Below are 23,089 nucleotides of genomic sequence, written 5' to 3' on the forward strand. Positions count from 1 at the left end.
ACCCCCTTTTTTCCCCCCCCCCCCCCCCCCCCCCCCCCCCCAAAAAAAAAACAGCTGCCAGTGTTTTTACATCTGTGCTGGTGGAACTGAATTCACTCCTGATTTTTTATTTTTTATTTTTTTATTTGCTGCGTTTGAACAGGCCGGGATGCTGCGCGGGTGAGGGCCAAGCAACTGCCTACAAGTCGTCCACCACTTTCCCTGACGACACCCTGACTTTCATCAAGTCGTACCCGCTGATGGACGAGGCCGTTCCCTCGGTCAACGACAGACCCTACTTCACACGTACCACGAGCAGGTATGGGATTTGTACAAAAGGAACAGATGAAAAAGTGATGGAATAGATTTTGTTCATCCCTTATTGTTAACTTGCCTTGTCTGAGAAGAGGCAAAGAAACCCAGCACACTGTAGGTACTAATTCCATCACCTGTGTTTCAGTACTTAGACCTTCAGTGGGTAAAATGTATATAGACAGACAGCAAGTATGTTGCTGACACATTCAACACACGCTGAGTCCAGCCCCCCGCTTTTCTCTGTTTTGCATCAACTGAATGTCTTTGGGTTTTGGACTGTCGGTCAGAGAAAAACAAGCAAAACAAGCAAATTGAAGCTCACGTTAAAATCTGGGGATTTACGATGAGGATTTTTGTAGAACTGATTAATCGAAAAATAATTAAGAGATTAGCTGTTAATAAATCAATAGTTATAGCCCACATTTCCTCACACTCTATCTGTAGGGCTACAATTATTATTACAATTATTCGTTATCAATTAATCTGCCATTTATCTTTTTGAATAATAGATTAATCATTTGGTCATTTTAGATTTCTGCTGATCATCTAAACAATTAATAAATTCATTGTTTCAGCTCCAAAAATATATTCGGAGTTTGAAAACCACAGTATTTTCCAACTTTATGGTAGTTTTTCCAAATGTAACCGACGTAAACTAGTGAACCATGTACCACTTTAGACATCATACATGCAGAACTCTTTTTCAAATGCTCACTTGGCTCATTGGAGAACATCTTCATTGAACCAAATAAAAACACAACCATTAGTTGAATGTCCGTGTTGCTGTTCAGTCAGGCTGCAGTTAAAAACAGGTCTTGAAGAGAAAATGTCAGGCTCTTTTCTTTTAGTGGTTAGTATGCAGGTATTATTTTCTATATTCAATAGCAACATAATGTACCAGCAGTGTTTCCATGCGCGGAGCTGTGATTGGTATCGATGAGTGAGCTCAGGTGGAACACACATCCGTGTTCCTCATTAATACCCATTGGATTTGTTCAACGGTCAATCTCAGCCACATCAAACACAGGCCGCACGGGGAGGAGGTCTAACTCGAGCACTGACCCAACCTGCAGACACTCCTCTGCAGCTCACATGGAAGTGAGGAAGTCACTGGTGTGTGTGTGTGTGTGTGTGTGTGTGTGTGTGTGTGTGTGTGTGTGTGTGTGTGTGTGTTGTGACATTTGAGAATCCAGTGATATCAGATGATGACGGGATGAATGTTGAATTGCTGGTGTTTGCAAGTGTTTCAGACGGTACCGCATAAACCTCAGACCTAGAAGTACACACAGCAGATACACACACAGATTTAGCTATACACACACACACAGACCAGAGCCTCCTCCAAGCCTCCTGATGCAGAACCAGGCTGACAGCCAGCCAGACACTGCAGCGGCTCCACACTGGGGAAACATGCGCCGCTTCGCATCTGGCGCCAAAAACATCACATCTGCCTCGCCTCTCCCCAGAGAGGCTAGATAAATGAAATCTAACCAGAAGCGCATCACGCAATACAACAGAGTCATTGCGGAGACGTGCTAGTCTAGTCCATGTGGGTAAACACGTCACCCTCCTTGGGACCATCTAGGACACACTGAGGAAGAGGTGAGGGGACAGGAGCTGCTGCTGGTGTCCTTCTAGAAGGGATGTGATGCCAAAACAATTACTGGGTTTATTAGAGGAAGTTTGTTTGTTCAAATCCCACGGCCAGAGAACAAAAAATGCAGCGAGATAAAATGACTGAGTAAAGCTTATCCCTCTGTCAACAACCACTGGACTCAAGGTGCCCTTCAGCACAGCTCTTAATCCTCAACTGCCCCAGTGGAGCTAGCTGGAGACGGCTGTGGTGATACTGGGCAGCTCCCAGGTGTGACTGTGGAGCGGGATGAATGTGAAGCAGGGTGGTGCTTCTAATAAAACAACAGTTCACTGGGGTACAAACAAAAAATAGAAAACTGGGACTCAAAAACAGACTGCAGTGTGTTGAGGAAAGTTAGTTGTTGCTAAACAACAAGGAGGGATCGATTGAGTTGGTGTGGGTGGATGGGTAGATGAATTAATAGGATAAAGGGATTAAAGGATGTAGGCGATGGAGGAAGGGAATGGTGGGTTGGTAGATGAAGTGATTGATTGCACACTGATTCTTTATACAATGAGCTCAGTACTCGCCCACTGTTTGTTTTGTTTACCATGGGAAATCGACTTTGACAAAACAAAACAAGAATGCTAACCAGCACCGTTGGCATTGTTAGCTCCCTTTTACCTCAGTCTGAAGTGAATTGGCAGCTTCAATTTAGAAGACCTTCACTATGGATGGGTTACTTTAAGTAATATTAAACATAGTTGCATTTTTTAATATATATATGAATTATTTTTGATGCAGATTCAAGTTGACCCAGATTGCAGTGGACACATCTGCGGGCCCATATAAGAACTACACTGTGGTTTTCCTGGGCTCAGACAACGGCCATGTGCTGAAGATCTTGGCCAGCACAGAGGGAGCCAACGCATCCTTCAGCACCCAACTGCTGGAGGACATTGACGTCTACAACCCTAACAAGTCAGACAATCTGTCTTTATTTTTTTTTGTGTGTGTGTGTTGGGGCTGTTTTAAGCGTCCTGTGTTTTTCCTTAATTGCTTTTCCTCTTTTCACCCATTTTTTTCTGTCAGTTTCTTTTTCTCTCTTTGTCCTTTACTTGGTATCTCTCCTTCACTTTCTCTCTGATCTTTTCTTTCTCTCCTCCTCCCTGTGTTCTGCCTTGATCTGTCCTGACCACCCACTCTTTGGTCTATTGTAGCACTTTGCATCACCCTGTACAGCTTGAGGGGATGCTTTTTTCCTGTGTCTTCTTTTGTTTTCTGACTGCACAGCTTGTGAAGTCAATCTGCATGGAGTTCGATTCACAGCCAGGTTTCTCTGTACATTTTCAGACTGTGCCAGTCATCTGCAGCGCTGATTTAAAAAGGAAACCAAATCAGAAATGTCTGATCTTGACAGTGGGTGTTTCTGTGTTCTTAGATGCAACCTGCGAGGGGAGGACAGGAGGGTGCTGGGTCTTGAGTTGGACCGGGATCATCACGCGCTGTTTGTGGCATTCTCTAGCTGTGTGATCCGTGTGCCGCTGAGCCGCTGCTCTGACTACAGCACCTGCAAGAAGTAAGTCACCTGACGAGCAAATCGTTACCTCTGCCACAGTAAGGGGTTTAATACCCTTGTGCTGAAACAAATTAGTTGGTTAGCAACTGAACACCTCAAAGTCTGCCAGAAAATTGTTTATTGGGTTCATGGCCATCTGATGTGGTTAAGAGGGTAGCTAAGCCTGTAGATAAATCTCTCAATTTACAACTTGATCTGCGTTCCAACCCTCGCATATGGCCATGTGCTTTGGCTAGTGACCAAAACATGGATTGTTGGGCTCACCTTTAGAGAGAACCAGAGGAATTCAGCTATCCGGAAGTAGATTGAAGTAGAATTGGAGCCAATTACTGTTGAAGGGAGTCTGCTTAAGTGGCTCAGCATCTAATCGGGATGCCTCCTGGATGCTGGAGACCTAAGGGCAAACCCAAAACACACATGAGGTATTTTACATATAATCTGGCCTGGGAACTCTCTCCCCCAGGAGGAGCTGCAGGATGTCTGTTATCTTACATAACTTGCCTCCACTGTAACCCAGACCACATAAGGTTTAGTTCCAAGGCTCTGTGAACTTGAGGTGGGAGGTTTGCTCTATTTTCTGAACATTTATAAATGAAACAATTAAATTATTAATTTAAAAAAATCCCTAAGGGAAAGAATCACAAGTCACTGTCCTAAGTCATGTCTTCTAGTTCATGAAGAGTGACACGGTCGGCTGAGTCAGAATAAAAAATTTGATTAAAAGAGGGACAAAACCTCATCAATACCTAGAAAAATTATCAGATTGAGTCCTTTTCAATAACAGAATTGGCACTTAAAGTGCTCATATCTTGTCACATGTAAAACTGATTTAGATTTTGCTGTAGTAAACCTGAACACAAAAATTGATCTTCGTCAAAAGTCACAAAAACAAAACAAATCAAAGATCTTGAAATAATTGAAAATCAGCATGAAGACTGCGTCTGGGTTTGTTTCTCAGTTCTGCGACCCAGAAATACTGCATGAATTTAGGGTTTCCTCACTGTGCACCGGGAAGAAATGGCATTCACTGCCAGATAACTCCAGTAAAGCAGGATCAATATCCTCCACAACTACCAATTTAAGAAATGTGTCCACTCAAAATACTTTCAGAGGTTTTTGGACAAAAGCCTGTACCAAATAGCAGATGTTATACTATTATCTGCCTGGCTCACGGAGTTGGTTGGGCCTAGGCTTTCCCCAAAAAGCACTCTGAGGTTATTTGTGGTGTTGGCAGGTAAGTGAGAATAAGTACAGTGTGACAGCCACGTGAGAAATGCTCTGGTTAAAGGCACGGTTGAGCATTTCTATAAGCTGATTCTGATCGGATTCCTGCGTGAGCTTCATGTTTGAGTGTACAAGATCCCATGTTCTTATACAGCTACTATAAAAATCAGCACTTCTGATGTGTAATCTTCGAGAATAATGGGATTTGGGATTTACAGTTGGCATATTCAGATGTGAGATTTTGCTGTTTATTATTCTGTATTTTGTGCATGAACACAGAACACATTTACATGCACTGTAGTAAAATGTATTGTACAGTAACATAGACTGTATATAAAAAGGTCAGTAACCAGATTTCCCTTTTACTCCCGGTCTTACGTTAAAACTATTGTTTACTTATTTCCTAAATTGAGCCTGAACTTTTCCTGACCGCACAAATGTGTCTGTGTTGTACGAATAGTCAAATGTTAAATGTTGTTGTTGTTATTATACTTCTACACTGGCACTGCTGTGTTCATTTCAGTTTTATTTATTTGGATGGAATTATTTTGTATACAAGGAAACATCGCTTCAGGTAATTCTTATTTTTTTCCAGCCATCATGCTGTTACAGTGACACTTCCCAAGAGAAGTATTTGACCCAGTTATGTACATGGCAAGAAATCTTCTGGGTTTATCAGTATCAGGTTACTAAGAGCTCACTCTCAAATGCTCTGCTTGTAAATTTCACCCTTTAGACTGTTTGTCGGATAAAACACTATTTGAAAATGTCCCTTCGGAAACCAAATGTTTAATCAATCCTTGAAAATCAAAACAAATAGAGATAATTATAATAACACATGATTAGTTAGAGTGCTAAAACAATTCTGTTTAGCATAATCATCATTATCATCAACAACGTATTGCCCCATAAACTTACTTGCCAAAGATCACTGTCTGGTATAAATTCTGTAAAAGGTACAAAATAGAAGCTTGAACTTGGTGCTGTCAAAAGGCTGACATGGCTTTCAGAACAAGTTTATAAGCTGAGCACAGCAGAGCCTTCGAGCGTTTCTCTTTGTCCACTGCCTTTTGTTTTGTCAGGCGCTGTTTTAGCCCCAGTTAATGTACTTGCTCCACAGCTTCAGGATCTATTTTTGGGTCTGTGAGGAATGCTAGCCCCATGCATCTCCCCCCTTTTCTCAACCCCCTGAACCCAGAGGCGGGATTTCTCCTCAGCTCCACCAGGGAATACATATACCCCCATAGCATGCTAACCCCTGGTTGCAAAGGCCTGGAGAAGCTTTCAACATCATTTAGTCATAAATTGGATCCAGCTGATTGGCTGGGAGCCAGCGATAGTGACTATTTTTTTTTCTGAAGCTTGAGGAGACAGAAGAGGAAAAGAAGTAACTGGAGAAAATGGATAGGGCCCGTCTTACTTAAGCTTACGGGCCAGCTATATCCCCAGATCCCTTTTTTAGAGACCAGAGCTACAGCACACCTCATCCTGAGATTAGGGGCTCCATAAGCCTCATCAGCACTGGCCAGGTCAGGTTTCAGCTGCCATATCCTCCTTTACCACACCAATGAATCTGTCTCCCTCCAGATGAGATTTACCCCTTCTCTCTGTTTTCTGCCTCCATTTTCTCTCTGTCTCTGCATTTCTCTCACTCTTGGCTTGTTTCTCTCGCTCTCGCTCACACACACACTGTAGCTTGCATCGTCAGGTTTCTTTTTTTACTCGAGGCCCTGATGCCAATATTAGGTTTCAGAAAATGCTCTGTTTTCAGCAGCGGCTAGGAGCTGTATGAAATGGAAGTTTTAATAAAAAAAATACAATAAAAGGGCAAAAGAGGCCCCAAACCCTGAAAATCTGTAGATCCAGGGATTTTCAAATCCAGTGGATATTTCCTTTTTTATATGAACAGTTTCAACTGACTGATCTAAGAAAAAAACATGTATTATTTTTACTGTCTCCTATCTCCTAAGTACTGTTTATTTAGTTGAAGATTTCAGTCATCTCTGCCTTATATATTAATTCTTATAGATTGATGTGTGTGTGTGTGGGGGGGGGGGGCACTTTATCCATTAATGTAGAAAAGTGCTATGTAAGTGCAGTCCGCTAGGATCATTGTGGTTTATTATGGTTATGGTTGGTCTGTTATGTTTAGGTGCAAAGGGACTATAAGGTTATTAGGGAAAACTCATAGCTTGCATTAAAATAACTACTTAAGGTAACAATGATCTTGTCATTGTTTATAGAAACCAGTGTTTCTTGTTGAAACAAGAAATGAACAGCAATCCAACCCGACCTCGTCCCTCTGCAGACTTTGTGCTTCTACAACGGTGTTACATTTTTTGCCCCCTAAAGGCAAATGTCAGGGCGGCACGGTGGTGCAGTGGTTAGCACTGTCGCCCTTTGTGGAAACAAACATACTGAATTTTTTGTCTGGGGAGAACTATCTCCGTCTCAAACCTCTTTCATTTGGAGTTGAATCCGAAAGTGCCCCAATAATCTCTTACTGTACAGGAAAACTGCGCACACTTTCAGAAAGTAGAGAAGGTCAGAGTTGAAGCAGGAAGTCTCTTCCAAATAAGTTTGACTAACCTCTTGGTTTATTCTCAACCTGACTGCTCACAATTCTTGTCCTTTTTTTGTTACAATGGTGGCACATTCGTAGATGTCAGCAATTAATTTGGTGAAGACAAAGATATTATTAGCGATACAAATGATGGCCAAAACTAGAAAAATAATATCCAAATAAACAAAAGATTCCTTTTTTGTTTGTGACCTGAAGCTTTTTTTAAACATTGTTTAATTTGTATGTGAATGACAAAAGAGGCATTGTTTTTATTTACTGGAAAAATATTAATTATAAACCTCAATGTAATAATAAATGTAGCATAAAACAAATATTTAATAACCTATTTACTTTAATTGAAATTAGGTTAATTTTATATTTCTTGAATGTTTTCTTTCTTTGCTTAGTTGTTAACCAGCATATTAGCTGAAACCATCTCCACTAAGTCAGGACAGTGATACTCCTAGGATGTTGGCTAAATGACAGCTGGAAGTTATGAGCCTGAGCCTCAGAAACTGGATAGATCCTTCCTCCTCTCAGCAGCTAATGAATGTTCCTTTCACACTGTGGCTGCAGGCGAACATACACGCCTATCTGTTCACCATTGCAAGGCAGAAGAGAAGTCGAGGGACACACACGAACGCATGTTGTGTAAATAAACTGCAAATATAAGAACAATATCAGACAAAGTTTGTTTTTTGTTTTTTTCTCATCACGTGTCTGACCTAAACCACAGCTGGACACGACTTTTCCAGTAGTGCTTTAGTGTGGAGGTTCATTCCTGTCATGTAGAGGTATGTGGTGATGGAGAAGAGAAGCAGAATGGGGAGAGAGATGGATATATACCTTATGGCTAGTGGATGAATAATACATTAAAGCTGCACTATGCAGTGTGACATATTGGCAGCCACACACGGGGACGAGAGTCATTTCAGGACCTTGATACCCAGAGGTCCTCTGTCAGTCTGTGATGGTGTGAGGGACAGAAAAAAACAGTTCAGGGTTTTTTGCTGATGAAAGTTTGTATTTCACTCAGAAGTTTAGATTTTCTACTTCTGTGCATGTTGGGGTGTCAGTACTCCAGAACTAAATTAGAATACATTTATTTTATTTTGTGCACCTCCTGTAAGTTTGCCTGAATTGGTAACACATCTCTACGGTATTCCCAGATCGGATGTTGGTAAGTGTTATTATTGGGGTTTTTTTTGTTTCCATAAAAAAAACAACTAAAAAGATTACTTCCATACATGCAGTGTGTGCATAATATTTTGAGGACACACACAAATGCATGCATTTATACTCCGTTCCCAGCCGCAGGTGAATAGGGACTAGTTTCTGTGCTGATTTCTCTTTGTTCTGTAAGAAGACTGAGAGTGAAAGTGGTGTAACACCTGCACGCTCTGTTTAGACAGTTTTAAATCATTTTAGATATTTAAAACAAGTCACAGGAGTCCTCATTAAAACTCATTAAAACTTTGGTTTGACATGACACTGCACCAGCAGCACCACGAGCCATCTACAGATATTCTTCTTTGTTTACTTTTACGTCTGATGGCGTTATTCCGCATAAGGGGCTAAAAACATCTCTAAAGTGATTGGCAGCAGGTAAACACTATTGTTGGTTGTTGTTAGTCTTTTGTCACTGTGTACTTTATGCTCATTATGTTGGTGCTGCTGTGTGAACACCACAGACCTGCAAAGAGGAAGCTATGAAGCAGTGAAAACAAAACTTGTTAATTCACTGACAGCCAATGTTTTGCAATTAGACAGTGGCAGGATAAAGGCCAAAAGGATCACGCAACTCATTCCAGGGTGCAGGATTAAAAACCACAGACTTAAAACAAACACGAGGCAGAAAGACTGACAGCAGATCAGTGGAATAGTTTAATCAACAAAAGTAACGTATGTGGGTCTCACAGTTGAGGAAAAGTACTGAATGTTGTGATTTATTTGGGATTTTATACTGAAGGCAATGTGACTAATTGCTTGGTTCATACTGACTGCCTTAAATAGAGGAGGTTCCTAGTCCACCCAGCATGTTACTCGCTAAATCGCAAAACTGACATACAGCACTGTAAGTAAGAGCAGGGCTTGAGAGACTGGAACAATGCTGGCTTTTCACTCAGAATAAAGTAATTCATGGCCAGTCAGAATGACTGCACTGAAAACTTAAAGCGTAGCTGATGATGCACTGAGTGACCTGCTGTGATCCTGCCTTTTACAAACCAAATGTAAGCAAACAAGTTTCTGCACTACCAAAAGTAAAAACACAAGATTGGAAACTGATACAGTTATCAAAATTAATGACAGATCTTTCAAAACCTTGACTAACATCAGTCAACATGAGTCAACGTTATTATAGATAAAACAAGATATTAAAGAACAATTCAACATATCCTGGGGTATTCAGTTTCTTGTTTGTTTTTTTTTGGTACATGGCAGAATAAATCGACCGTTTCTTGAAAAGACCTCTTCTATTGCACGTCATAGACTTGGACTAGAATCTGTTAATACTGTATGATAAAGTGATTTGACATTACATTTATTTACTAAAAGAATGGATTTCATTATAAGTTACTTTTTTTTTCTGCTACTGTTGAAAGTTTGTTTACATCAGTCAATTTTTGTAAACAAAAAAACAGGGCCTATATTTTTCAATAATAATCAGTTGAGAAACTTATAAATTAAATTCAAGATAATTTATATAGCACATTTAAAAACAACCCTAGTCGACCAACGTGCTTTCCAGGTTCAGGGTACACAACAAATATACACAACAAGAACGGTAGAAAAGGTCAATAATGTCAATACTCAACTCTGTTTGAAAGCCAATGAATAGAGGTGGGTCTTTAGCAAGGACTTGAAAATGTCAGCAGTCCGAGCAATTCTTATTTAAACAGGTAAAGTATTCCAAAGATTTGTATGATCGTCTACATTCATCTCTGATATGGGGAATGATGTAATGTTTGGATATTTGTCAATGTTTGCTTTTGAATGTTAGCAAACATAGCTAATTACATTTTTTTTCTTCATACATTAAAGCACTGTAGATACTCTGATGTGCACATTGTGAAATGCCAGCCATGTGTTTATCATCCAATCATGAAATGATTTAGCTATACTGTATATAAATACCACACATCTGTGTATCAGCAGACTGTGTAAACAAATCAATGTATTTGCATAAAAACAAGATTATGGGAGCAGCATGAAGAGTCACAGTTAAGATGTAAAGATTTATACTGTAATTTCAGAGTTCAAAATAATGGCACTTTAGTTTTGTCAATTAAGAGATGCTTGGTGATAAACAATTTTTTCACCTCGTTAAATGAAATGGCAGCAATTTCATCTTAACTTTAATGGGCTTTCTAATGCTTTTGGTTGCTTATTCTGGGTGGTGTTAGGTTGGTGGCAGTGTAGCACCTCATCACACAACTAACGGCTGCTGGGCTCGGTGCTCTTCACGCGCACTGCTCTCCACAATTACTTCCATCACTAACCGTCTGTCTGTTTGTGTCTGTTGTGCAGAAGCTGTCTGTCTTCAAGAGACCCTTACTGCGTTTGGCTCAAGTCAGGCAGCTGTGCCACCATCTCACCTGGCTTCAAGTAAGTCTCACACACACAGAGTCTGTAATAACACCCAGTTTATACTTATTATAGGGGAGTGTATACAAATGTCACTACAATCATCGTTACAGCCATCAGTGCTGAATGAATGAATGTTGACTTGGAAATTGGTAAAAGCTGCTGCACTGCTTGTGTTATTTGAATCGTATTACTTTTAAGTCCATGCTCAAAATTTGCGGCACACAGAAGTAAAGATTTGTTATATGCTGTTAAGATATTGTGTGTTTTTAGTGCTATGACTAAAGCATTTCATGGTATGAGAAAATGCAGAACGACAGTGTTTGATTTCATTAACAAACATTTTAGAATTGTAAAATATAATAAGAACTATTCTAGTGTCTGTAGCTCTAGACTGTACTGCAGTTTGTTTCAGCATGGTTATATTTTACATTTGTGTGCACTGGGGACAGTAACAATGTTATACAGCCACAATTTCTCCTCGTCTTTCAGTATAAAAATGCTCTGTGGAGCAGCTAGAACACACTGACTGCAAAACAGCACAATATGTTTAGTGGGTTTTAAGGTTCAGTGAAAGGTAGTAAAGCCTAAATAAAGTCAGGAAAAGTATCTGACACCAAAGTATCTGCATTCCAACTTTTCTGACTCACTGGTGCCAAAAGGACTTTGCATCAAAGAAGATTGTTGTTGGGTCTTTAGAGATGGAACTGTGGATAAACTGATTTATATGGACAACCTTCAAGTACCAAGTATGACTGCAGTTATAATCTAAGAATTGTAGACCAGGTGAAAGAAATAATAAACAGTGAATTTTGTGTAAATAGTAAAGAGGTGGTTATATTTAGGGTTTAGTTCTCCACTGATCTGTTGGGGGGGGGGGGGAGTCCTCAGAAACTCATGATGTACAGCCAAATTTTATTCAATCCCACAAAACTTTATATGAAATTCTTAGAGAGATCTCAAATCGAAACTGCCAGTCAACATTTAACCACAGAGGGCTATTTGTGCACTGCTCTCTGTTTTAATGTTTTCATCACTGGTTGGGGTGTAGCCAGAAGTGCAGCATGCTTCAAACTCTCAGCCCATTAACATTGCAGCAACAATTTTCTGCCTGATGTGATTCGTTGTTGATTCCCCCTTTTACAGAGAGGTCTGAAATCATGAACCGCCAACGGACAAAAGTGTGCATATTTGCTTTCTAATCAAACACTGCAGCAGGGGGTTTCAGCTGTTAATTCTTCCCTGGGCGATGTTGTACTAATTAGGGAGATCAGCCACTGTGGTGTTTGGTCAGTCTAAAAGCACATGGGTGGATACAGCTATATTGAGGCATTAGTAGTTCTCTAACTCAGAGTCACAGCGGACAGATTTGTAACTTAGTCAATAATGTGTAGCCAAGCAGTGGCAGAAGCAATAATTTTCATATCTTCTCGAGTGAGATAATCAGCACTGTGCACATCAGTCATTAATCTGGAATTATACAAGTGGGCAACGTCAACATGACTAATATCTGACCTGCAGTTTTTACTAAAACACTTAGCTGGTCCCATTTGAGACCCACAACATTCATGTGGCCAACATTTATCACACGTATAAAAAGGAAACTTTCCATATTATTGGTTCTTAGTGTGAATGCAGTGCAGGATGTCGGAGGGGAGCCGTGAGAAAGTGAAGGAGAAGGAGACTGTCAATCAGAAAAGTAAAAGACAATTTATTTACTTAAATATTCTTGTGAACTGGAAGGGAGCCACTTGACACTTGGAAGTATTGACCTGCACCCTGTGGTGGCAAATTCAGTGTGTGGGGGGGTGTTATAGTACAACTGAAACCACAAAAGTCCTCCTTTGTTTTCATGTAGTTATCTCTAGTTGTGGTTTTTATGCTGATCTTGTTTTTTGTTTTTTTTAACCTTGTAAAGTACCTTGGAGTACCTTTTTAAAGTGCTATATAAATAAAATGTATTATTATTTTAGTCAAAAGGCATGTCAATGTGTTTTTAAGATGTATTAATATTAGTTTAAAACGTCTTCGAAGATCAGAACGCTCATTTTAATCTGAGCCTCTGAATGGGCAGGCCAGTGTATGTGTTTGATTGACAGCTGATTCGACAGGGGCGCTGAGACCCAATTTAAACAAACTTCTGTGGGAAACTGTAGCTTAGAAGCCAGGGACTGCTTTTTGCAGTGATTCTAAAGCTCAGGATCACAAAACTCTGCATCTAAACTGACGCATCTTGACAGGCAAGTGTTTATGTTGTGTAATGTGCCGCAGTTGGCTAGCTAATTAGCTACTGTATGTAGCCTGTAAACTGACATTATCAGTTAAATTTTCATTTTAAGTGTGGTCACTCATTCATCAACCCCCAAGTGCAGTGCAAGACGCATCAATGCTTGTAGATAAGCTAATGTGGTTTGTAGTTCAACTCTTTTTGTTTGACATCTTTGCTTTTTGTCACTGTCAGTCAAAGATAGAACAGAGAGAGAGTTAAAACGAGAGGTCCCATAATATTATAATAAGATCAAAATTCTTAATAAACTTTTATTTTTCTTACTGTAGTGGCACAAAAATGCAATATACTCTCAGTTACATCTTCCTACACATTTGCTTTATTTTGCCTCCTTCTCTGTATCTCTCCCTTAGTCTGGGTCTTGAAATCATAAAATCAAAGTGATGTTCGGCTGCATGTGTTTAAATCACACAGCGGTGTACCACATTGACGGGCAAAATGGGGAAGAATGATGAATGGGTGGTTGGATGGACAGATGGATGGATGAATAGGTAGACAGATAGATAGATGCAGTAAAGGGTTGAGGAGGACGGAGAGGAGGAGTAGAGGCAGTTACAGGTACTATGTGCCTCCTGACAGTCAAGGACTTTGCATGGCCCTGTGTGTTTGTACAAGCTGTTCCTAAATCACCAAGCTGGGTGTTTTTCTCCTCTTACCTCTATGTACATTGGTTGTAAACTGTGTGTGGAGTTTTCTGTAGACTGTCATCTCACTATATTTACGTTGCCCCTCCATCACACACATGCACGCAAACAGAGAGCACCTTCCACTCCCTACTGGCTTCCAACAGATTGTTTTGACGGCTGAAAATGTGCAGACATGGAATTATTGCATACTGCTTGGCCACCCAGATATATTACTTTCCCTGACCTCGCATGGACAGAGGCTAATGGGATTTTTTTTCATTTTTAGATGTGTGTTTCTGTGTGCCCTCTTGTATTTTTGTAGTTGAGATTTTGGTTCTTGGTCTTAAATCATTCCATGTTTTGTTTTCAGCCATTATAGCCATTATTTTCATTTTACAGGAGGAGTTCCTCATTTTGGGGAATGCACTTATTTGCTTTCTTGCCGGTTTTTTGGTTCACAGTGACTTCCTGGCGTCTTGTCTTGCCAGACATCCCGCTGGTTAGCTTATCGTATTATGAAGACTGGAAACGGCTGGTTGTCTGGTAATCACTGTGACAACAAGACTCCACAAAGTCACCTCATCCAGCCAAGAAATAATCATACACATAGCCACACTCCCAGAAAACCACAATTTGTAGTTTTTACACCTACTTGTTTTAATACATTAAATAATCAAGATATAATATGTTAATTAGTGAGTATTAAAATTATGTTTCCTCCTGCTTCCAGTCTTTGTGCTAAGCTAACCACATATGAACTTAATATTTACTGTACAAACAGTGGTATTCATCTTTTCATCTATCAGCAGGAAAGCAAACAACATTTATTATATATATTTCCCAAAATGTCAAACTATTCTCAGTGAAACTTTATTTTCAAAGCATCACTGAAAATCTGTCTTTTGAGTATCAAACATTTGACTCCTGTAGTATTGAAAGGTGGCTCTTTATCTTGCCTGTGTGAAGGACAGCAGTTGTAGTCCACTTGTGTCCACAGCAGTCATTCACCAATATGGAGTAACAGCGGCAAAGTATTATGTTGCAGGTTTGAAAAGTTTCTATGGACATGTTGATCTATTTTGACTCATTTTATTTGCCATGACTCTGGATCTCCTCAGCGAAGCAATTTACAAACTTTCCAGTTTGTTCCAACCTGCGATGAGTACATAATAAATGCACAGCTGAGATGATGAGGCTTCAGCTAGGCACAGGCAGTTTTGGGGGGAAAAAAAACAAACTATATAAATAGACGAGAAAGCTCCTCACAATGTATGGAGAGTTTCACCCCAAATCCAGCACCCTGAGACTGTACACCAAGCGTAGCGAGGGAGGCCGAGGGCTACTGCGTGTCAAGACCACTGTCCAGGGTGAAACGACAAAGATCCAGGAGTACATCAGGAAGATGGCCCCCAAAGATGAAGGGCTTAGTGAATACCTCAGGCAGCAGAAACCCGAAGATGAGGACAAGAAAGATGAAGAACCTTCATGGAGAGACAAGCCGCTGCACGGCATGTACCACAGACAAATACCTGATATCAAGAAATCCGGCTGCAAAAGGCTGGAGTTAAGAACAGCACAGAAGCGCTAATCATGGCGGCACATGAACAGGCACTCAGTACAAGATCAATAGAGGCTGGGGTCTACCACACCAGGTAGGACCCCAGGTGCAGACTGTGCAAGGATGCCCCTGAGACAGTAGAGCTCACAACAGCAGGGTGTAAGATGCAGGCAGGAAGTGCGTACATGGAACGCCATTACCAGATAGCTGGCGTAGTGTACAGGAATATCTGCCAGGAGTATGGGCTGAAAGTCCCAAGGTCAAAATGGAAGACACCTCCTAAGGTAGTTGAGAATGACCGAGCTAACATCCTGTGGGACTTCAGATCCAGATCCAGACAAACATCTGGTGATGGCTAACCAACCAGACATCGTGTTGATCGCCAAACAGCAGAAGAAGGCTGCAGTGACAGATGTGGCAATCCCAAGAGACAGCAACCTCAAGAAGAAGGAACACGAGAAGCTTGAGAAATACCAAGGGCTGAAAGAGGAGCTAGAAAAGATGTGGAAAGTAAGAGCAACAGTGGTGCCAGTGGTAATCGGAGCACTGGGGGCTGTGACCCCCAAACTGGGAGAGTAGCAGCAGATTCCAGGTAAAACATCAGAGGTCTCTGTCCAGAAGAGTGCAGTCCTAGGAACAGCTAAGATACTGCGCACAACCCTCAGACTCCCGAGCTTGAGGATGACACATACCACCCAGAGAGAGAGAGAGAGAGAGAGAGAGAGAGAGAGAGAGAGAGAGAGAGAGATCCCGCGAGGGGTGAGAGGGATAGAGAGAGAGAGAGAGAGATCCCGATCCCGCGAGGGGTGAGAGGGATAGAGAGATATGCATGCATGCATGCATGCTTTGAGGAAGTGAAAGAAATGACATTTCAGATATATATATTATGTTTTAATTTATCAAAAATGTATGTGTAATAAGGCATGAAGAGTTGGCAAGATGAAAAAGTAGTTTTTAATATAATTAAGGAGTAGGATTTGAATTAAGTTAAGGGTTAAGGTTGTAATTAAGATTAGGCTTAGGTATGTGGTTTGAGGTTGGGAGTTAGTAGCTGTCGCTGGGAGGTTCTCCAAGTACAGTAAGATATGCTTGCGATGGAGAGAGAGGAAGTGCCGATGCGGCTTCACGCTGGCAAAGTGCTCCAAGCTGCTCGCTGAGGTTTGATTTATGAGTCTATGTTTAACGTGCAACGGAGCCCCACTGGAAACCAATGGACCAGAACATGAGCGAGATCAGCCAAAATATCCTGTCCAGACTCAACTATCAGCCTGCTGCCAGAGAGAGAGAAGTATGGACAGAGAAAACAAGAGGAGAGGAAAGAAAAGAGACAATAAAAATATGGGAACTAGGATGGATGAAATTAAGAACAAGAAGTAGATGTAAAGATCAGTGGATTAAAGGAGGGAAGCTGTAGTAAAGAAACAAGATGAACAAAGGAAAAAACGGTGGGAGGAAAGGGAGAGTGAATTGTATCAGTCCAATTTCAAAGTGCAGAACATCTGGTTTTTATTTAGGTGTTTCTATTCAAGAAGAAGCAAGTGTCTGCTCAGGGTGTCTGTCTGGCCCTAAAGTAACATGCATTAAGTGTAGATATGTATATATTGAAAGGGGTGAGGTAGTAGTGGATGGTGAAAAGGCAGAAGGGGAATGAGAATGATAAAGGGATGGTGATGGGACACGAGAAGGGTGAACTGATGTGAATCAGGCAGCAGAAATAGCCTGACCAGCGTTTGAGATGAAGCAGCTCAAAAGTCATCCTCCTCCCGGGACTTCCCCGCTCTCTATCTCTTTCTCGCTCTCCTCTCTCACTCACATCACTTGCTCATGGACAATCCGTCTCTTTTTTTCCTCCCAGTCCTTTCTCATCCAAAGGTGGCATACATTTTAATGACTGATTTGTGGCTGATCCAGAGAATAGGAGAGGGAAAAGAGAGAGGATTCACAGCCTTCTTTCTGTCCCTTCGTCTCTCACATTGAAAGATTACGTGGCTGGACGGCTCAACTTCATACCGTGTTTTAGTTTACATTTCATCCATTATGCATTTGACATAATCACTGTCACTGAAGCACAATTCCAAAACAAAAGACAGCCAAGGAATGTAGTGCAGGTTAAAGGATAAAATAATAGTTATAAGAAGAAGAAATATACAGTACTTTACAAAACAAAGTTACAAACTGCAATGAAATATAATCAATAAATACCAAAAAGTATTGACATTTAATTGACAGTAAAAAGCAATGACATTTAACAAATAAGATGAGTTGGAAGTAAAATGGTGTGCTTGCATTAGTAAAAGTTTTATCTAAAAAAAATCTCACAAAAACCAACAATGTGTTCTTTCTTGTCACAATACTTTCTGCCTTGCCTGCCCTGTCTGTGGCCCCAAGTCAGAAGACAGGGCAGTGGCAGACAGAGACAGGGTTGTTGTTGCAGATGTAACCCTTTCAAAGCCACTTATAGACATGTAATTTGATTTTAGTTATAGCACACTGGTTGACAGGTACTATTAGAGTAGTCATCGGGAAACTCATAAAATCTCATGTGAAACTGCAAAAAAATGCTAATTTGTTGTTGGAATGTTGGAAAGATGCAAACAACACAAACTGGAAACTCTGCAGAGAGAGCTGGAGGTCAATGAACTCCTTCAGAGTGAGGTGAACGTCTGCTGATTTGTGGCTCTGACCTGACACCTGAGGAATTTGATTATAAATTAGCCCTCACTCACATCCCACTCACAGTTTTTTACCCTTCACTGGCTGCGGTAGTTTTCAAATGTTTCTCCAGCTCTGTCAACAGTTTGGATTCAGAAAGCAAACGATTAGTAAGCTATTTAACACGAAACATTGTATGACTTTAATCTCCCAAATGTCAACACTAACTGCTGTATGATGCATCATGATACCAAATCAATATAAATAATTATAATCTGATCTAGAATCATAATGTGTCCTTGTCCTCAGGAAACAAACCGCAAAATGTCATGTTATTTAAAGAAAATGAATCCTTATCATGTTTTGTTCATGTTTAGTTTCAAAATCTTTATAGCCATCCTGCTTTCATGTTTTTAGATTGAAACTTCATGTTGTCATGTGGGCTACTTGTGAAATCAGTAGTTTGTGCTCGTCTTTTATCTCATTTACGGACTCTTATCTGCTGGTGTTAATTTGTTGTGCAGATACTCACCTTCCATGAACACATCTATGTGACATGTTATTTAAGGTTGAGTCAACACTGGATTTATTAAAATCAGAGTCCTGCCTACCATAGCGTTTTTTGTCTGATTTGTTAAATGAAATCAAAAATGTGCCACTGAGTGCAAAGCTCTTTTATTATCAGTGCCAAGATGCAATAATGATCCCACATTAAAACTACCAAACCAGGTGGAAAGACATTCAGTTTGTTTGGCCAAGTGAGAAAAAGGCCTTTAATGCTCAGATGGCAGCTTTACAGCAACCGAAAATTCAACTACCAAATCATTGTTTGATGGAAATTTTTAAAGTGTAACAGAGCCGGCTACAGGACATGAACCCAGACTGAAAGGGTTTATGGGAAAAAAACAGACAGATGTTGACATCTGAGAGCCAACAGTTCCATGTGTTTGGAAAGCAGAGCAGAACAAAATTACTTTTTGCCTGATGGTTGTGTTCAACTGTTTATTCATGTGCATGAACACCAGAGAAGGTCAATTATAGTGAAGAGTGCCAACAAGTCTGGCAAGCTTTTTCAAACGTAAAGGTGACCTGTCATCCTACCAGTGAACAAACCGCTCTTTACAAGCTCTGGTTCACTTCAATACACAGTGTGTAAATTGTGTTTTGCATTGTTGATCTGAGAGTAGGTCCACATTAGACAGACGCCACTGAGCGTGCTTGGGCTCATACTTCTGGGTTAACAGCACTTTGTGAGTTTGATGAGCTGCGAGGAATAAACGACAATCTCTATGTGGACCGCAATTCGATAAAAATTGTATTTTTTGCATGTAAAAATCAACTACCTGTATGTGAATATATTTGAAAGGATGTGCTACAATCAAATAATTAATCAAGCGCCAGTAACTGATCTTGGATTTCATTGCTACTTTCCCACTCAGGTGGCTTTTGTGTGTATGTGTTTGTTTTTTTAATGAAGTTGTCTCTTCTGATCCAAGTGGACTGATCTTTTTGTCAGTCGTTGTTGGGATGGGGAGAGGGCTGACATGCTAAAAGAGCCTCTGTTTTGACAGAAATTTCAGTTTTTGGGTTTTCAAAGGGAGAAGAGGTAAGTGGCAGAATGATACAAATTGTCTCTACAGCAAAAGAAACAAGAGGAGGGTGCTGCGATGTCAAGGTGTTATAAAAAATCTGTCTCCATCGTACTGAGTCTCCTCTTTTCAATACAAAAACTTATCCTCCTCAGTTAGAGTTTTGCTAATAAATATACTTAATGAGAGGTGGATGAAAGCATATATACAGTGACTTTCTCATGTGTTTAGAAGATTTCTTGACGAAGAATGTCTATGACATAAAATAAAGGTTTATATCACGCTTTGGCTACACAGACAATTGTTATTAGGTTGAATTCATTGTTGGTATTCGCTTCTTTGTGGCAATTTTTGATGGTAAAAAGATAAAATAACACCAGCCTTATACTTTAAACCGCCACAAAAAGGTTTTCAACCTTTGCTTTAAAAACTCAAATATTAACTTAAGAAAAGATAATATTTTACTTGATTCATATCAAAGAAAACAAACTTTATACACACACACGCACAGAGAGCATCAGCCTGGTATTCGTTGATTTGATTTTCACCTCCAGTCTTACACCAAATCCCTCCTTTCTCAGGAAACATAAGGAACTTACGAACAACTAGCCGGTTTTTAGTGAGTAAGAGAGGGTTTAATTTAGTGCACCAGGTGTGTCTCTGTTTGCTAAGCAGCCTTTTTTTCAAACGTACATCTCTAAGCCTGACAGTTGAACTTGACAGCAGAGTTGCTGCTTTAACACACACTGAAGAAACTGAGGTGCTTAATTCTTTGAGTTGATTTTCTTCCTCCCAGCTGAGTTCAATGTTTTTGCACTTTGGCTATTCACTGACTTCTGCGTCTCAAATTTAGACATGTGTCATTTCTTTCTAGAGCTGAGAAGTATGTTTATGTTGAGGAGTGTGAGTCTCTAGAAAGGAATCTAAAAATGCATGTACGAAATCATGTGTTTGTCTTGTGTCTGTGTAGGACGTATGTGTTTGTGTGCGTGAAAAGTTTTCTGCTAATTATAGATGGGTGTTGGAAGACTCTGTTTGCATATAATCTGTGTGAGATGTAGGTTTGTGTTTAGGTTATATAAAGAACTAATTGGTTTGGTATAGAGTAGGCGTGCGTGCATGCATGCTTGTACAAAGTGTCTTGTGTGAATACTGGATCATTACGCTTATGCAGTATATAAGCCCGTGTCTGTTATATGGTGCATTGCAACGTGTGGGAAGATTGTTGGCATCGGGGTGAAGCTCGCTCGGGTAGAAGGACTTCCGCTCCACCATGCGTCTGCTCAGTCGCATTACTCAAGCAACAAATGTTTGCGTCTGGATGAGACTTTTCATTTCTGATTGACTCGAAGGTGAAAGATGGTGCAGTTGGAGGGAGAACGGTGTATCAATCATAGGCACATTTTCATCAGAGCAGCAGAAAATCAATAATTGTCAGATTGGGTTTCTTGTTAGTTTGGAGGAGTGGTTCAAAAGGCGGATACAGAGGATTTGGGTTGCGCAGCAGCAAGTTCAGAATGGCAGAACTTGCACAGTAAAACATTTTTAAAGGATTTATTTGGCATGATTGAGCTTTTATTTCCTTTTTTTGCTCATGTTCCTCTGTTTAAATTAACTGAATTAGATTTAAGTTATTGAGTACAATGTAGTTGCACAGATGTGGTAAAAAGGGCAACTCATCCATATTGTAAATAAAATCCACTATGTTCTTGAATTAGATGGTAAAACCAAGTAGTAAAAAGGGTTTTTTAACCACACCATGTATTCCTTTTATTACGTGCCAAGGTCTAGGGGTATCCAGGATGTAACATAAATGTGTGGCTTAACACTCTTCCCGTTCCCAAGCAATGCCAGAACAAAGGAAAAACTATTTAGCGGTTTTTATTAGCTTCAGAGATGAGCAGTGCCCAAAACAACAACCAAAACACTCTAAGAAAACCTAAAACTTTCCTAAACCAAAAAGTAAAGAAAAGACAAAGCTCTAAACTAGGCTTTTAATCTCAAAAACAGGAGAAAAGGGGTGCAAACAAAAAAGGGCTTCTCACTCCTACTAACTGCTTGTAGTTGACACAACAAAGCTACAACAAAGAAGAGAGAGAAGGGAGTTCCTGTCAGCGGGGCTTACAATGGCTGTCATCCCAGTGACCAATCAGGAGGTAGCAATCAGCTCTGCAGGACCAATCTAATGTGTCCACCTGTTCTCCATTACCTGCATACACACACACTCTCTAAGGGAGGAGACAGCTGACAGGCAGGGTGAGATAAACAAACAACAATATATGACCCCAGGATCATAACACTTTTTTGAATTTGCACACCTTGTCCTTATTTTTCCCTCAAAAATCCTCCCACACTGCTTTTGACGATAACATTTCCATTGCTAGCTTCATATTTTCAGTGTATTTTACTTATTCCCATAGAAAGCAGGCCAAAATATAGATGTCTTGTGAATATGTTTCCCATGCAATGTGGAGGTTTCAACATCAGAAATTGTGTCCACAAAAGTGTCAGTGGTAAATGACAGGTTTTTGTGGATCAACACTTCCCTCTAGACTATTTTTCTCTGACATTCAACATTCAATCATACAGTTAGACATTCATTGCAAGGTACCAATTTCACCAGCAGTAGCCTCAGTAGGCTCAAATACAATGCAGCTACAGAAAGTGCTATGTACTGTATGACGAGAGGGACCCTGATCTAGAAATGTACAAGCAGAGGAGGCAGCTTGAGGACACAATAGAAAATTACAACTTTTCATCACAAACTGACTTGTGGAACTGCTGAATGCCACAAAATTGTAAGAAGCAATATACAACCTCATAACAAGCTCCAAGGGTGAATTTTCCCTTCTGGTCCAGCCACCACTGTGTCCCAACAACAAATGTGAGATGCAGACACTCTGACTTCAACCAGACACAAAAAATTACATTTTGCAACGGTGCACTTACCTCCCCATCTCCAAACAGTCCTCATCAACAAAACCAATTTTGGAAAGACTCAATGAAGTGCTTTGTTAGAAATCGACAATCAGGGAAGTGGATTAATGCAAATTTACTGATGTGTCTCTTGTGTCTTTCTGTGTGTGTCTTTGTTTCTTACTCTTCAGAAGTGGGTTTGAACAGGATGTGGAGAACGGTTACCATCAGCACCCAGATACCTGCCACGGTGAGTTGGAAACATTTATTTATTCTCGGAGATTTTACATAAGCGTTAAAGAAACAGAGACAAAACACCTATTGACAGAGCGACAGCAGGCACAGGTGATTTGGATCTAATGAATTATAATGCTATAATTACAATGTATTTATTTCAACAAGGGCAGCAATTCAATTCATGTTGAAGGAGCTTGAAGAGTAGTTTGTCCACCCCCATTCTCAATCCCTGCTGAAATGCTGTTCTCAATCTTTCAATGTTAATTAAGCATTTGCTCATAGAAGTGTTTTTATGTAAGACAAAGTGGGTTGTTATAGCTCTTTTGCATTTGTCTGGGATGTGCTCAGAACCACAAACAGGACAAATTCAACAATAGATGTTTCCCATTAGAAATGAATGAAG

General features: G+C 40.3%; 1 protein-coding gene across 5 annotated transcripts in view; it reads left to right on the forward strand.

The window, feature by feature from the left end:
• Positions 1-23,089, forward strand: part of sema6e (sema domain, transmembrane domain (TM), and cytoplasmic domain, (semaphorin) 6E) — a 154,567-nt gene that overhangs the window by 113,125 nt on the left and 18,353 nt on the right. For all 5 annotated transcript variants that reach the window (XM_046044530.1, XM_046044528.1, XM_046044531.1 and 2 more), the window contains 5 exons: positions 143-298; positions 2,675-2,851; positions 3,312-3,449; positions 10,765-10,842; positions 22,641-22,699. In XM_046044530.1, coding sequence (XP_045900486.1) covers positions 143-298; positions 2,675-2,851; positions 3,312-3,449; positions 10,765-10,842; positions 22,641-22,699 — 608 coding nt within the window. The remainder of the gene's footprint in view (positions 1-142; positions 299-2,674; positions 2,852-3,311; positions 3,450-10,764; positions 10,843-22,640; positions 22,700-23,089) is intronic.

This window comes from Micropterus dolomieu, linkage group LG03 (assembly GCF_021292245.1).
Source record: "Micropterus dolomieu isolate WLL.071019.BEF.003 ecotype Adirondacks linkage group LG03, ASM2129224v1, whole genome shotgun sequence".
In the NCBI taxonomy this organism is placed as follows: Eukaryota; Metazoa; Chordata; class Actinopteri; order Centrarchiformes; family Centrarchidae; genus Micropterus; species Micropterus dolomieu.